Raw genomic sequence first — 16,054 nt, forward strand, 5'->3', positions numbered from 1 at the left:
TGAATTGATTACACGAAAATCACTCTTTCCCATTCAGCTTATACCTCAAACTTCAGTTGTGAAATTGAAACAGATATCTTTCATATATTGGAACGCTATATACACAATGTTATGTATAAAAGTAATGATTTGAAATATCATTCACATGGAACAATATTTTTTCCCAAAAAACTAATCTCCAAAATTTGTTCGAAAAATTTTACTTTGTGCCAGATTTCGAAAATGATTTGACAAACAAAAAATAATATTGGAGAGAAAAAAAATTTTCGAACTATAATTACATAATTTTTTTTTTGATTTGTTCACGAATCAGCAAAAAGCAGACGTATAAAGTGACACTTAATTACTCCATTGTAGACATCAAATTTTTCTCAACTAGTTACAAAAAAGGCAATTCACTTATATTTTTTGAAAGATAACTTCTATAGGAGTTGATGTTCCATACTATATTTTGGGTCTGTAACATTCCAGCACCATCTGAAAAATGAACAAAGCTGATCAATTGTGAATCTGCTGAAGTGTAATGAAGGGCAAATTAAAAATTCAATCCTTGAAAGATACTGCATGATTTGAAACACTCAAATGGCTAGTAATTTTACCTAAAACACTGAATTATCGATGGAGAAATTGAAATTTATATATTTCAGAGCGTTGACATTTCGAAAAATAATCATTGTCCGTCTCAAAACAAAAAAAAATACTTGTGAATACCTCAATCGCAAACCCGATATATTTCCTCTCCTAATGATGTTAATAGGTTAGCATCATAAGCATTGAGATACATTATATTTGATCTGTGTATGGGAAAAATGTTTTCTACATTTTGTTACACAAAACTATTACTATATTATTTCCATCGGTGGTACCTGCCTTGGCTACAAATAACGTATTAATTCAACTGATCTTAAGAAGTAAGCATGACCCACAAGCTAACGAACTATCTATGGGATCTAGATTGGTTTGTCATCGGTATATAAAATAAGAAAAATAAACACAAATCATTTGTTTTTATTCTCAGCCGAAAGTCATTCAGGAACATGTTGCAAGAAAATTTTGCATATTCATTCTCAAACCCCTCAACAACGTTATTAATAGTATTATAAGCCAACCCACAACATAGTACAAATACAGGTGTCTTGGCGGTCATACGTATCAAGAGTTCTTCTTAAACAACCTTGAGTCTGAAGGAAAAGTATCTAGGGATTAGGAGTAGTTGGAGAAGAGGTAATTCACCACACATCGTCAGAAACTGAGAACATGTATCATCATCTGGAAAAGATTACATAGGTACACCATCAACAACCAGGGATATCTAAGAGGCCTACAGCGCACACCTTCACTAGCCACCAGCTCATAATTGGCTTCCTGGTGTTGGTCAATTTATGAACAAACAAACTGATGGGGCAATATTGTTTTTCTGAGACTTATTAGGAAAAAATGGTCAAAATGAAATCTGCTGAAAATTAGTATTTTCAATAAAAGTTTACATGCAAGATGGATCGAAAGGCTTTCGAAGAAATAACCATGAACTTGATGAACTCTTTGAGAAAACAATTTGAAGTACTTGCTTCTTAGATTTACTGATTTTCTATTAATTTTATGACCTTACCAAGTCGTATACAATAAGACGTAAAAGTATTATCCATGCACATTTATACGCCGCGGCCTCTTTAAATTATTCACTGTGAAAGTCTCGAAGCAAGAATCTAGTGGTTGTATTACAATAAATTCAGTTTTTGATGGTTCACTTCGAAAGATTCGAATCGTTTCAATCAGTTTATGAATATACTTCAGATATAGAAAGTTGATTTTATTATTATTAGGAGTGTGCTGCCGGTCTGTTTTATCTTTATGGTTTACATCATTTACAATGATAGTAATGTAACGACTCTGATGTGTTCAAATAGGGTATATTTAAGAAGACGAAATGATAGTCCTGGAAAAAAAATGATTACGATGGCCGATATTTGATGATTTAAATAATACCCGCCAATTGGATTCAACATCGAATTGAAAATGATTTTGCAATTTTCCACAATCAATCTTATATGGACATTGTCATGCATATGCATAATTCTTGAATCATTTCTATCAGCAAAAAGTAGTAGCATTCGATAGTAAGTTTTGCAGAATATTGAATATTCCACTATCGGAAAGTGATTTCTAGAGGAAATTTGATAATTTTTGATAGGACGTTTTGCTTTGAAGATACGCAACGAAAAAGAATTTCGACAATAACAATTTATTACCAAAAATTACATGCAATGTTTCTAAATCTACAAGAACTATTATTGAAAATGACTAGAATCCGCTCGGATGCAACAATCCAGTCTTCTCCTCATCGACTCCCGAACTGTTTCAAAAACACCAGGATCGTTTCTGATTGCGTTACACCCAGCAATTATTCGACTTCTCAAATCTTCCAGATCTTACACTGGAGTAGTATAAACTGATGGACTTTAGGTGGCCCCATAGAAAATATTCTAGGGGGTTTAAGTCCGGTGATCGAGCAGATCATAAGTGTTACTGTTAAAAACTCTCGAGCCAATATTCCAAAATGCGCTGGTGCACCATCGTGCATAAACCACATTGCATTTCTTGTAACCAATGGTACATGGTACAAAAACTGAGGTAGCGTTTGTTCTGAAAAGTTGCGGTATATCTCGCCGGTCTTTCTGGCAGAGACACGGGTCCATTTAAGAAATCACCTACAATTCCCACCTAAATGTTCAACAAGAACTGATGTTGAAAGCGATCTTCAAGCACGATATGTGGATTTTCTTCAGCCAAACATGGTTATTGTGGAAATTCCTTATGGTATTTCTTGAGAAACTGGCTTCATCGGTAAAAAGAATAAGCGTAAGCAGTTGAGAGATTTCAACAAATGTGTGCAAAAGCCTTTGCCAGAATGTAATACGTAGAAGAAAATCTGCAGGAAGAAGTGCCTGAACTCATTGAATTTGGTATGGGTATAACAAATAGTCTTTAAGAATGTTCCAAATCTTCCCGGTTCTTACATTTAAAGTATTTGCAATTTTTCGAGTAGAGGTACCTGGATCTTCTTTTATTATGGCCAGCATATTCTCTTCTACTTCTACCGTTCTTACTGTCATTTGTCTTCCTGGTCCCCCATTTCGCTTCAATGCTCCTGTTTCACGAAGTCGTTGAGGTATACTTCGGGAGGTTTTTATATTATATAGGCACATTACGATTAGGAAATCGTTCAGTGCACAACCACCTAGCTTCTAATGAAATGCCATTAGAAAGTCCATAAATGAAATGCATGTCAGCTATCTCTGCGTTACTATAGTCATTCATGATAGAGCACTTCACTAACAAGACTTTTAATATTGAACACAGAAAATGCACGTTTGATAGACAAAGTCAATCTTCAACCTATTCGATACATACAAATGATTAGGTACTTACTAGACATAGTATTCAAATTGAATGTCTGCAGCCATTTGTAGTAATTGGAATGTTGTTTATAGGTACCAACGGAATTGTTAGATTTTTTATTACTTGATAGGTCCGTGTAGTACCTTATACTTTTATTTCGACTACGTTGATAATTTTAAAATTACCAAAATTGTTATTGTCGAAATTATTTTTCGCCCCGTATCTTCGAAATAAAGCGCCTTATCAAAAACACCCTGTATATATAAGTAGTTTCTGCTTGGAAAGCATCTTTTGACAGAGAGGCATGAGTTCAATAATAATTTCATTTGGAAGAGGAAGGTTCAAACTCAGTTATTTGAAAGGCTTGTAAATCAATATACCTACTTAATTCGAAATAATTACTCGAAATGACCAAATTGAATTGGATAATTTGTTTCCTAATTTCTAAATTGGTAACTAGTTTATACGTTTGTTTTATTATTGCCAAAACAGGATGTGTGATAGTAATAAATCCCATACACTCCTGAACCGAACGGGATTTCTTCTTGGACTAGAACATAAATCGCAATTCACAGAACAGAGTTGAGCAGAGAAAAAAGAATAGTCCAGCTGGATCCAAGTATCCATTTTCTATGCACTTCTTTTGAACTTTCGAGTTAATTTTTAATGGTTTATTAAAAATTTCGCGTGGACGAAAGTTATACCTATCTCAAAAATAACGCACATGTCTGCAGTAGCAGACGAAACGTACGGTAATTTAGTTCCATTCGACAACGGCCTATGTACTAGTAGATATTTTGTTTTTTTCATTCGTGCATGACTTCGGCCGTGAGAATCTGTGGCTTTATAACAATAAAATGATCAATTTGAAGTAAAGAGTTCTGAAAATATAGTTTATGTAATGAATTTTTAGCTTGCTTTCAAACTCGACATACAAGTGGAAAATTATAGACCTTTATAAAACTTTCTGAGAATCTTCCTGCTCTAACAATAAAAGTAAAAATTTATTTCCATTAGATAATATTTGGAGTTACGAACAAATTTGAATGGTTTATCTAAGTTTTGTTCCCGTAGTAAGTGATATGTAATATTCACTAGATATGTTTATATATTGAGAAAGTAGATATGTAGTTTCATTTTTGAATCAAGAAAGTAATAAAAACAGAGAGAATTGGTATAGGTATTTGATTCGAGGATACAATTATTCAAATTTGACTAAATTAGGATTATGTTGCACTACATTTACCTATACTCGAGTCTTGTGGAAAAAGGTGAATAGATATTTGAATTCAGTGTAATATAATCTGGAACCAACTCAAATAATCTAAGTTCTTCTCTCGATACCAATAGAATAAATGAGTAACGTTTTCACGCAATTCTTATTTATATCTTCACAGATCAAGTACATATTTTTTCAAAACAATTATGATAAATAATAATCTCTCCATAATATATTCTTAAAGAATAAAAATAATATTTGAGATCACGTTTACCTACCTACTTAATTCAATTCATTATTGGATTCACATGAATATATGTGATTCTATTTTCAAATCAACCAAAATGATTGGATAAAACGAATGAATTAAACCATATTATCTATGTAATTTTTCAAGTCTAACAAATAATTAGTATGACATCAAGAAAAAGTAGTTTATTGACATTTCACTTGAATCGCCAAACGAAATGTATATTATACGGTGCATTATCCATGCAAAATAGGCCGTATCTTAATTTTTAGTACCTCTTTGTCACATTCGGATGCGTCGATTCCCAAACTAATGGTGTCACATCTGTACTTGTACGCCGAACAACAACCACACGAAGTACCGGGGTGTATACAGGATGTTGATTCTTTATAGATAGATAAAATTCATTGAAATTGGATAGGCTACAGGTATGTCTTGTCTGTATATTTAGCTGGAAGCAACATCACTGAAGATTCAACGCTGTTTCTATTCTGTGTTCCAAGTGTCTCCTTATTAAGATTCAATGGCAAACTGAGATTACCTAAACTTTTTAAATTTTGGTGAAGTTTCCGGTTTTGGTTACTTCACCTTCTTTACAGATATTGTTTCTTATTTAAAGTGTCAAAATTCGATTTTACAGCTCATGGAGTATAGAAGTGAAGGAAATTCAGAATGAAATTATATCTTTTGAAATATCTACCTTCTTATTTAAGGAAATATTTTCTGAAGACTTTTGTGCGAACTAAAAAACAGTACCTAACTCACTGTCTCAAATGCGGAAAATGTCATCTTCTATCTCCGTATTTTCACACCACTTTTGTCCGAAAAAAGCAAACTAGAATATAATCAACAATCTCGTATATGAGTTGATATAATAAACAACATTAGAGAATTGGTAATCTATTATTTTTGACGAAATTTTAAGAATCAATGAAAATGTAACATCCCTTATAGTGATTTTCTAATCATTTCTCAAGTTATTGTAATTAATATCCCACACAAGATCGAAACTTATCAATTATAGATAGGTGTGTATTATATTATCGTTTCTTTTAATAAAATCCATAAACTAGCTTTTGACATACACGTACCTATATATAGAATATTTTTAATGCATGCATTTCAAAAATGATGACTCTTCGTTTTCTGTTTTGTGGCAACAAATGGTAATAAATCATACTAAAGAAAAGAGAATTGAAACTTTCTATGTTTTTTATCAATTTTATTGCAGTTTCGTCCTATACGGACATTTTCAAACTTGTACATTAAACATACATTTCATAGATACATTAGTTTAATGTACAAGTTTGAAATTGTCCTTATAGAATGAAACTGTAGTAACATTAGGTAGTTACAAATAAAAGTGGTTGAAACATAGAAAGTTTCAATTCTTTTTTCTTCATTATGGTTACAGTTCTGCTAATTTAATATCACTAAATATTCCAAAATGTATCTTATAGATTTTTTAAAGGATTGTACCTAATTCACTGAGATCAAGAAAACAAGAAAACTTGACCGAGCTATAAAGGCTCTACTGCCATTTGAGATATGTAACATGATGGTGTCTTCAAGTGAATTTGAAATAATGTTTTTAGAAGGATATAAGTACGTTATTCAATTAAGCAAATGGACCTGATCTAAATGAAATCAATTCCAACGTGTTGATACTTCAAATCGCTCCAACAAACCCCCAGATATTTTATCAAGTCGACTTGGCACACAGTAAATCCCCTCCGAAAAAATCGTCAAACGCCGACCAGGAACTATTAATCTTCTCCATTTGGCAGTGTCCTAATCGTGCGCAGACATATTTTCGTTTCGCCATTGTTCAGCAATGTTTATTATCCCACCTGTCAGAGAGCAGACAAAACCAACTCATCCGTCACTGGAATGACCAATGGATTAAGGGGTCCGGCCCGGTGCCAGCCAATAGCGGCTTGCTTGCGCGTGGGATCCGTCACAGTTACGACAATCACTCTTGAAACAATGCCCATTTTCAGATTGTTTAACGTGAGTATCGCACAGAGCGCCAGTCACGTTGGAAATCCACCGGAGGTGTAGCTGAGTCGCAGTGTTAAGTTGTTCACTGCACTGATACTATTTCACTTGTGCTTCAGAGGACCTCAATATAATTTTTAGAGAAATCAAGAGTTACATTAAAAAAAAGTCGCTACGTAGAAGTTGAAGGACTTGAGGAGTCTTGAAATAGATGATTTTGCATATATGTAAATAGATACAACGACCAAAAGTATTGTATAACCAATAATCCTGAAAACTATCATTGGCTACCATTTATGACTAAGGTGGAACGTTAACCAGTTAATAGCAATTTTCAATGTTGCTTTTTATAGTATTCATCTTTGAACGTTTGATAATATTCTCAATAGGTAATACATTTATCATTTTGGAGAATGAAACTTCCAGTATAATTTCAGTGAATTCATGGACCAATAATTTATTTTTATAAATATGTTAACAAATGAACAATATTGCAAAAACCTTGCAACTTTTTTTTTCAATCCCTTTGGTACTCCTTTTGTAGTATGTCACTCTATGATATTTGTAAACCATCATTTCTTCGATTAATCTTTTCATAAAAAAGGAAACTTACATATATTACTTTTTATTGATTAGTTACCGACAAAATGCTCTACAGAACAGGTATAATAACAAAACTATGGAACTTCTCAGTACGGAATTATATGAAAGAATTAATCCTGATCAGTTTTGTCAGGCTGGCATTTGGCATTTGAAGTAAGATTAATATATTTTGTTTTTGAATTCGAGAAAACTACTCGAATTGAACTTTTCAGTCCATAACTTTCTTGCCAGTTATCTGAGTCAATATTATGTTAGCACATTTCCACAAGTTATTAATGATAATAATAATAAATGCATGAAAAACGAAAACAAAACATTTTATGTTTTTAACTACTTTTATTTGTAACTGCGTTGTTACTGCAGTTTCGTCCTATATATACAAGGCCATTTATTTTCAAACAATTACAATAGACAGTTTATTGTAATAATGAACAGTTCATTGTAATTGTTTGAAACTGTTCTCATAGGACGGAACTGCAGTAACAACATTGGTAACAAATAAAAGTGGTAAAAACATATTAGAAAGTTTCATTTCTTATTTTCCATGACGATCTCCTACCAGGTAATAACGGCTACATCCATCAATTTAGTAATAAATTCTTTTTTTTGAAAGGATAGGTAGTCAGCACAAGAGATACTAACCTAACCAACTGCAGAATTCAACATCTGCACATGATAAATCAAGGCAGAAATTGCTCTTCCATCAAACCAGCAACAGCTAACTCATATTAATACAAAATATTTTGCAATAAAACAATAAAAAAAGAAGGAAAGAACAGAAGAAAACTAGAAGAAAGAAACGAAAAATGAATGAATGAGAATTTGATGTTTTTAATATGAAAAGTCATGTCATATGATTATGACATGACTTTTCATTATAAAGATAATTTTGATATTTTATACATTTTTATATACGGTAAATAAAGATTAAATATAAGTATCAACTGATCTAATTTTATAGAAGAAGACAACCAGATTGAAATATATTATATCTATTCAGATATTTCTTGAAACTAATAAGCGTGCAATGTTATAAGGAAAAAATCCTCAAAAAACAATCGTTTTATGTTTAAGTGCAGTCGAAAGATGTTAAATTTACTTTCTGACAGTAAGTTTGGGAATAAAATTTCAATGAATATATTTGAATGACTGTCAAAGTTTTCCCATGAAACATTGTTGGTAATAAAAATAGGCTTTCGTTTGTCTGAAAATAGCAAATTAACTTTCCATACTAAATATTTTACTATGAATAATGAAGATTGTTATATTTAAATTTTATTGAAAATATTCAATATTTCTAACATTCACCTTAATGCATTCAATTTGAAATTTTGTTACAACTTTTGTGCAAAACATTCTCAAGCAAGTATCATTTTATTTTATCAATCTTTTTGGAAAGCTAATTTCTGACAAAGAATCAAATTTAAAATGTTTGTTGTATTTGAAAGATACATTTAAAACGATTATTGATGATTTTAATTCGGCGCTGGTATCGAGCGGATTCATCAAGAACTTCAAGTGTTACATATGGCAGTTCATTTATAGTACGACAAAACGCCGTTCAACCGTGGCGCCGAATAAAAATTAACAACAATCAATTTAATTCATGTATCGCCTAAATGCAACAATCAAAACAATTCATTTTTACAAAACACTAATAGAAAGTGAAACGGCGTGGCACGCCGTTTTACTTTTTATTAATATTCCTTAGAAAAGAATTGAATTATTGTGTTTGTTGAATTTCAGTGATACATGAATCATTTTTTTTAAACTTCATAATTTAATTGAGGCAAATTTAAAAAATATATATATCTAGATCTAGATATATATCTAGATTGAAAGAGAAATTCTCTGAAAATATAGTTCACTTATAATTGAAGGAAATCTATCAATAATGTAAATCCATTGAAAATATAATTCCTAAGTGAAGTAGTTTCCATTTATCACAAACATATGTTTTTATATTCTGCAATCCAGCAAAAAAATATATAATTTTTACAAATTTGTGCGGTAGATATCAGTGACAGAAAAGAGTCCTGGACTTACCTTATTCGCTTCCTGTTGTTGCTGTGTGAGTAGCTGCTCCCTAACCATTTGAAGCTGGAAAATGAGCTCTGACAATTTCCTGTCTTTCTCCATAATATTGTCGCCGGAAAGCGCCTGCTGAATAGCCGTTGTAGGTTCAACGTCTCTGCAAAGAAGATTGTTATCTATAACTGCCAATTGTTCGACAACATTGCTTGCAAAAATCATGAGACTTCAAACAGCGCGAAACGTATACTTTTCTCCATTCCCGACAAAGCGATGAAAGAAAAAATGACATTATTCGGAAGAACGCTGAGCTTTCATAAGAGATTCCGTAAGATAATGTTCGCTATGCTGATGTTAGTTTCAATCAGACTTTCTCTGAGAAAAGTTTTCTGATCGTAGATTCGCTATGTGAAAGAGGGTATTAAGCATTCATTCGATATATGCGGTTATGCGAACAAGAATTTTCATAGACTGAATAATGTATCGTGTGATGTAAATTACGGAACCCGGTATAAATTTATGTAGATGGAAAAATTCTGCAGACTGCAAAAACTTGATAGAAACACGTCGATAGTGCGAGGTATCACACTATTTTATAGATGCATATTAGCATTATAGGTGGAGATCAAAGGAAATCAAATTATAACGCATCAAGGCTGACGCTATCAAATAATCATTTTGTGTGGCAAATTGCATGTTTCAAAATCGAAATTAAATTACATTGAATATCACTGAAGTTTTTTCCCAACATCAATCCGTTATTTTAACAACTCGATACGTGTTTCAATCACCAAGTGATCATCTTCAAGAGGATCATCTTCAAGAGAAAGGAATATTTCTAGAGCTCGTATACATGAATCACTTGACTGAAAAGAAATACACAATGAAAATACTCGAAATTAATAATAGCAATATGGTCTAATCATTTCCAAATCCTTCGATAACTTTTGGAAAATTTGTTCATCACAAGGTAATACATTTATCAAATTCATTGTTACGATCTTCATTCGGGGTTGAAGGCCGTCGTGGTTTGGAACTGTTTCCTAACGTTTCGCCAGCACGAGTGACTGGCTTCTTCAGAGGTTTATTCATCTTAATAGTTCACCGATGACTGGTGAATCAAACTGATTTTATTTCATTTATTTATGAAATTTCAATGGAAATCATTTGATTAGTTCAGGATAAGATAGATTCAAGTTGAATTTGACAAAAGGTGTACTTGTCATGCATTTAATTGAATATGTATCATCAAAACGAATACAATGCTATTCACTGGAAGTAAATATCAGGGTGTCCCTGGTGTGGCTTGGGACTTGACTATCGAGGTCTTCACAAAAGAGGGGTTTAATAATCATAGCTAGTAGTTGATGTCAATGAAACCTAAATACTTCATGCATGACTAGTTCTTGTTCGCGGCTTCACCCGCATAGAATTTGGTTTGTCATATCATGTTTCGTGACAGACCATTTTGAACAAATAGTTACAATATTTTTTTATTAACCCAAAACTTAAGGTTTCCAAATTCAATATAATCTTTAAACCCCTATTTTCCCCCCTTGGAAGTGAAAATTCTTGATTCCTTTTCTTGATGCTCACTTACGCTATACAAAGAACCTACCTGCATATTTCAAAATTCTAGGTTCAGTATCTTAGGCTGCACGTTAATATAAGAACGGGCAACAGCTAGTTATTCGTATTTTTACTTCAAAAATATGCCTATGCACTAAGTAATGAATAGCTTTGAGTATCAAATTATGCAACCTATAAAGAAATTCGCAAAACCAAAACAACAGTCAACGACGTCTGCCCCCACCCGTCTACCCGCCTTCGGATCGCGTTCTTGGCGATGACGGTCCATTGCTTAGACCGCCCCTCTAACCCGCGCATCGTCCCCCGTCGTCTTACAGTAGACGCGACGCGTAATGGCCTACTGCATTGCGTCAAATTGATCTTATCGTGATAACTTTTGAACGATTATTTGAGATAAACAATCTTATGGTACATTATCTGCATGTAACTCCAACAGTATAGGAAGCGCACGCCAAAAAAACACTCAGGGAGCAAGACATTTTCCGACATCGAGCGTTCAGCCTGAGGCTTGAACCATCGACTCACACATCGGCCGATTGACTGAGTGAACAAAGCACTCACGTCGAACCGCCCGGCTACCGACCAGGCAGTATAGAATAAATAATTCGCTTCTATAATTGTATTATTGTGACAAATGGAGTGAAATGTATGATAAAACATAACATTTAATTCTAGATCAGAATTTCAAGTCACTTTAAGTGATAGTATGATACATACAGGTACCTACTTATATCTCTGATTTTATTTGGCTAAATGGATAATTTTGGACGTAACATTAGTTGACTATTTTTTATTTCATGAAACTGTAAAAATATAATAATACTTGAAAGAGAAAAATTTCTGGGAAAGATTATTTTTGGGAAGGAAAGATTTTGACTTTCTACTTCTCCATCATCATACAAAAAAATGTGAGAATCTTTCAGAGAAAGGAAGAAAGCAATTAATTTCGAAAAAAAAACTTTTCACAAAGATCATGCAAAGGGGTAACTTCCAGACAAAAACTAGTAGAAAGAGTCCTGTCGAAACAACTACTTTCATATATATATTGAATTACACTAAGAAAAAATACTTTCGAAACAACTACTTTTATATAAACAATGAATCATATAAAATTCACTTTTTCCTATTCAGTTTGTACTCCACACATTCGTAATTGAATCAGATATCATTCACAGGATTGGTATACGGAAGAGGTAAAATTTCATCTATATGGAAGACTGCCATCGGCAATTTCGAACATCGATATTTCGGAATAATCGTTGCCTTTTCATTTACAAACCGGATAACATTTCAATGTGTAGCATTCAATGTATTCAATACGACTTCACGTCACGAATGAGGTGAAACTACAAAACCTTTTTTTCCCAAAAATTATTCCCTCCTGAAAATATACCCCCTTCTAACAGTACTGGAGTTTTAACCCACCACCAAACCGTTATTTCAACACCTCGACACGTGTTTCTGTCACCAATCTTATAATGAATCAAAAATGAGTTATTCGAAAAGGTGAGAATACGTGTATGTTCCAACCAACTCGCTATAATCTATAATATTTGTTTAATTGATTTTGAAAAGCATAGATTCAAACATGAGATATTCCCAAGACATATGGACTGCATTCATATGTACTTTTTCGATTCCACAGTGGGCTGAAATATCGTTGGATTTTTAATTTTTTCTGAGATTTTTTTCAGATTTCTGGGCTTTTATATAGAATATTATGAGTTCACGTCACTGAGAGTAGAATTCATTTATGGTAACTGATGTTTTGAGTGATTTTCTTGAAAGATATCTCTTTCAAAAATATGGGAATTTCTGATACAAAGATTATTTTCACAGTGCTGAATTCACTCATGATAAATATTCACAGTTTTTGTAATGTAGAATTTGAATTCATGTATTATATAACATTCTTCACTTTTTCTCAAAGCAAAACAAATAATGAAAAAATAATGAGATTGTTATTTGAAAATCTATTTTGTTTTTTTCAACGGATAACAAAATACAAATATTAGGCATTTCCTGAGATCTATCACGTGTAAAATCTGAAAGAGATGACTACTATTTTTGCGTCAAGTGGGTACTTTGAGATAATCATTTCTCATTCAAAACAGAACTATGAATATGGTATCCACTTCAAAATGAATTCGAACAATAAAATATAACTAAAACACTACCATATAACATGGAACGTAATGATGATACGCCATATCATTACATAAAAAGTGTATATTTTAACCTCTAGATTGCCTTGACCCCTGTTGAGAAACATAATGCAGATAAATGACATAACCGACATTACACATTTCTTTTCTCGTAGAATCTATTCGTATCAGTTTGTTCATTCATATTATATATTCGGATTGAGAGCAATCAATTAATAGTTATCACAGCGGAAACGCAGATTCGCACTGACACAGTTCAGGAGTTATTTATAATTGTCAGGAGTTTTTGTACTTCAGTTGAACAGTGAGCCTAGCTTTGTTTTGGTTCAAAAATAAAGAAAAAAGGGATTTAGTGACAAAAAACTCAGGGTTGATGAAATTAACCAACTTTCGTAATGTGTTGAGGTTGTAAATTTCAGATATTCTATTACAATTAAAAGTATTTGTTTTGAGATGGTTATGGACAAATAAAAAGTAATGGTGTCTCATTCACTTTCATTTTTCGAGAATACATTTTTGAACTACTCTCTTATGACATATTTTCACAAACTCATTTTTTAATTATATTCAAAGTGGCTAGTACAACCAAATAACGTTGTCATAACTTCCCTCAAATTGAAGAGTATTTTTAAATTTACTTGGATTGACATTTATCTTGGTAAATTCATTCGTGATTTTTGAGAAAAAAACTTCGAGGTAAGATATGATCCATGGCAGAACAGAGAATAACTTGAATCACATCAATATATTATCTTTGGATTGAATTATACTCCATCACTTGAAATAGTGCTGTATCATCAAAACATTGTTGATGTTCAGATAAAAATCTTATTTTTCATCGGTAACAAATACTAATAATATGAAAAACAATTTGGCTGTTTGAGAGCCGTTTGTTCTTCCAAGTCTCCAGAAATTACCTAACTCAGCTTCATGGAAGTTTTACCTCCATATTTCTTTTCAAACATCTATTTCCATATAGGTCTTTATTGAATGTTTAAGGTGTTTCCCTGGTCATGATTTGAGCTGTCTATAAATTATTGGCCTCCTGTGATCCAGGGCCTTACATTCGAATGAAACATCTACAACTGTCTCTGTGCCCTTGTGGCATTGCTAAAGATTCTAAGGTCCATCAATTTTTTTCAGGACGGTTTCGTTTTAACGGTTTTCCCCTTTGTTTTCCACGTCTATGTTTCCAGTACTCTTTATGTTTTTATTGACTCTATTTCTGAGCTGGTCTTGTACACTAGATTTTGGTATCTTTACAGATGATTTTAAGTATATGTATGAAGTTGTGATGCACTGTTTGGAACCTTTGGTGTAGTAATGAATATTACTGGAGTTTTTTCCCAACGCCAAACCGTTATTATAACACCTCGACACGTGTTTTGATCACCAAGTGATCATCTTCAAGAGGAAGATCAAACTGATCGTGGAGTTAAAATAACGGTTTGGTGTTGGGAAAAAACTCCAGTAATATTTATATGTATGAAATTGACAATCCGTATCTAGCACACCATTATATTGCCTTTTTTATTTCTTGTCATGTCTAAGTCCGGCCGTACACGGACCACATATTTGCAGTTGAGGCAACCACAACATTGTGGTCACGTTGACTGCATTTCGCGGTTGACCCAACCACATTTTTGTGGTCGACTTGCGGTCATAGAAACCGCACTTGCAGTTGAGGAAACTGACATCAAAAATTGAATGCCTTGAGACCAATATGAGAAAAAGTACACCACGGTGTACGCGGTTGGGTACGACTGCAAGTTTGTGGTTAGTGTACGGCGGATGTCGTGATGACATCTCGGCGGAGATCAGCAGCAAGTTGACTGCAGACGTCCGTTTTGACTTTTGTGAACGCCCGTGTACGTGTAGTACAGTATTTCATATGGGCGGCTTGAGTTCGCTGGAACGCGACTGCAATTGTGTAGTCGATCCGACCACAAAATGTAGCTCGTGTACGGGCGCTCTAAGTGTGCTATAACCATGGTGTTGGTGCTCATGACAAGCGATGTCAATATGAACATTTTCAACAGATAATTAAAATTTTCGGAAATTGTCAGTTTTGAGATATTTCACTTCAATGCACACTTTTCGAATTTTTATTATTTCTTTCTTCTCCAAATAATCTTAAAAGGCTCTGTAGTAGCGTTTCAGGAAGTCCAAAAGACAAAGTCGAGAATTAACGAAATTAATTGTAAGGACTGCGATGCAAAAAAGTATATGGACAGACAAAAAGATCTATCAAAATAAGATATAAGGAACACTTATCACACTTAATATATGGAAGACCAAAAAAAATCAGCAGTCGCCCTTCATATTTTGCAACAGAACCATTCCCTATACTTCAGTTCATTAAGATTAGTTAGACAAGTTAACAACAACAGGCATCTAGATGCCTATGAGAGTATGAGATAAGTAAACATACTAATATTATGAATAACGATGGTGGACCAATACCTGATAGTTTACTATATAGCTTATTAAAATAATATTTTATTTATTAGATTTACCAGTCTATTACATAAGGACACATTGTAAAATTAGTTTAAGACTATTAGATAAGGCAATATCGTGAAATCAATTCAAGACACTCAAGATGCAGCCACCTAGAAGATATATCTATGGTATGAATAAGGATAACATTGTAAGTCTATTTTCTTCAATCTTCCTCTTGAAGATGATCACTTCGTGATTGAAACACGTGTCGAGGTGTTAAAATAACGGTTTGGTGTTGGGAAAAACTCCAGTAATATAAATTACTACACCAAAGATTCCAAAGAGTGCATGACAAGT

The 16,054-nt window shown here is 33.0% G+C and overlaps 1 protein-coding gene across 5 annotated transcripts in view; it reads right to left on the bottom strand.

Annotated features, from left to right (window-relative positions):
• Sox102F (transcription factor Sox102F) overlaps positions 1 to 16,054 on the bottom strand; it is a 615,532-nt gene that overhangs the window by 115,649 nt on the left and 483,829 nt on the right. For all 5 annotated transcript variants that reach the window (XM_074170029.1, XM_074170028.1, XM_023174652.2 and 2 more), the window contains one exon: positions 9,516 to 9,660. In XM_074170029.1, the coding sequence (XP_074026130.1) occupies positions 9,516 to 9,660 (145 nt within the window). The remainder of the gene's footprint in view (positions 1 to 9,515; positions 9,661 to 16,054) is intronic.

Source organism: Leptinotarsa decemlineata, unplaced genomic scaffold (genome assembly GCF_025532065.1).
Source record: "Leptinotarsa decemlineata unplaced genomic scaffold, Ldec_3_MD MMD2_P_RNA_scaffold_6, whole genome shotgun sequence".
Classification (NCBI taxonomy): Eukaryota; Metazoa; Arthropoda; class Insecta; order Coleoptera; family Chrysomelidae; genus Leptinotarsa; species Leptinotarsa decemlineata.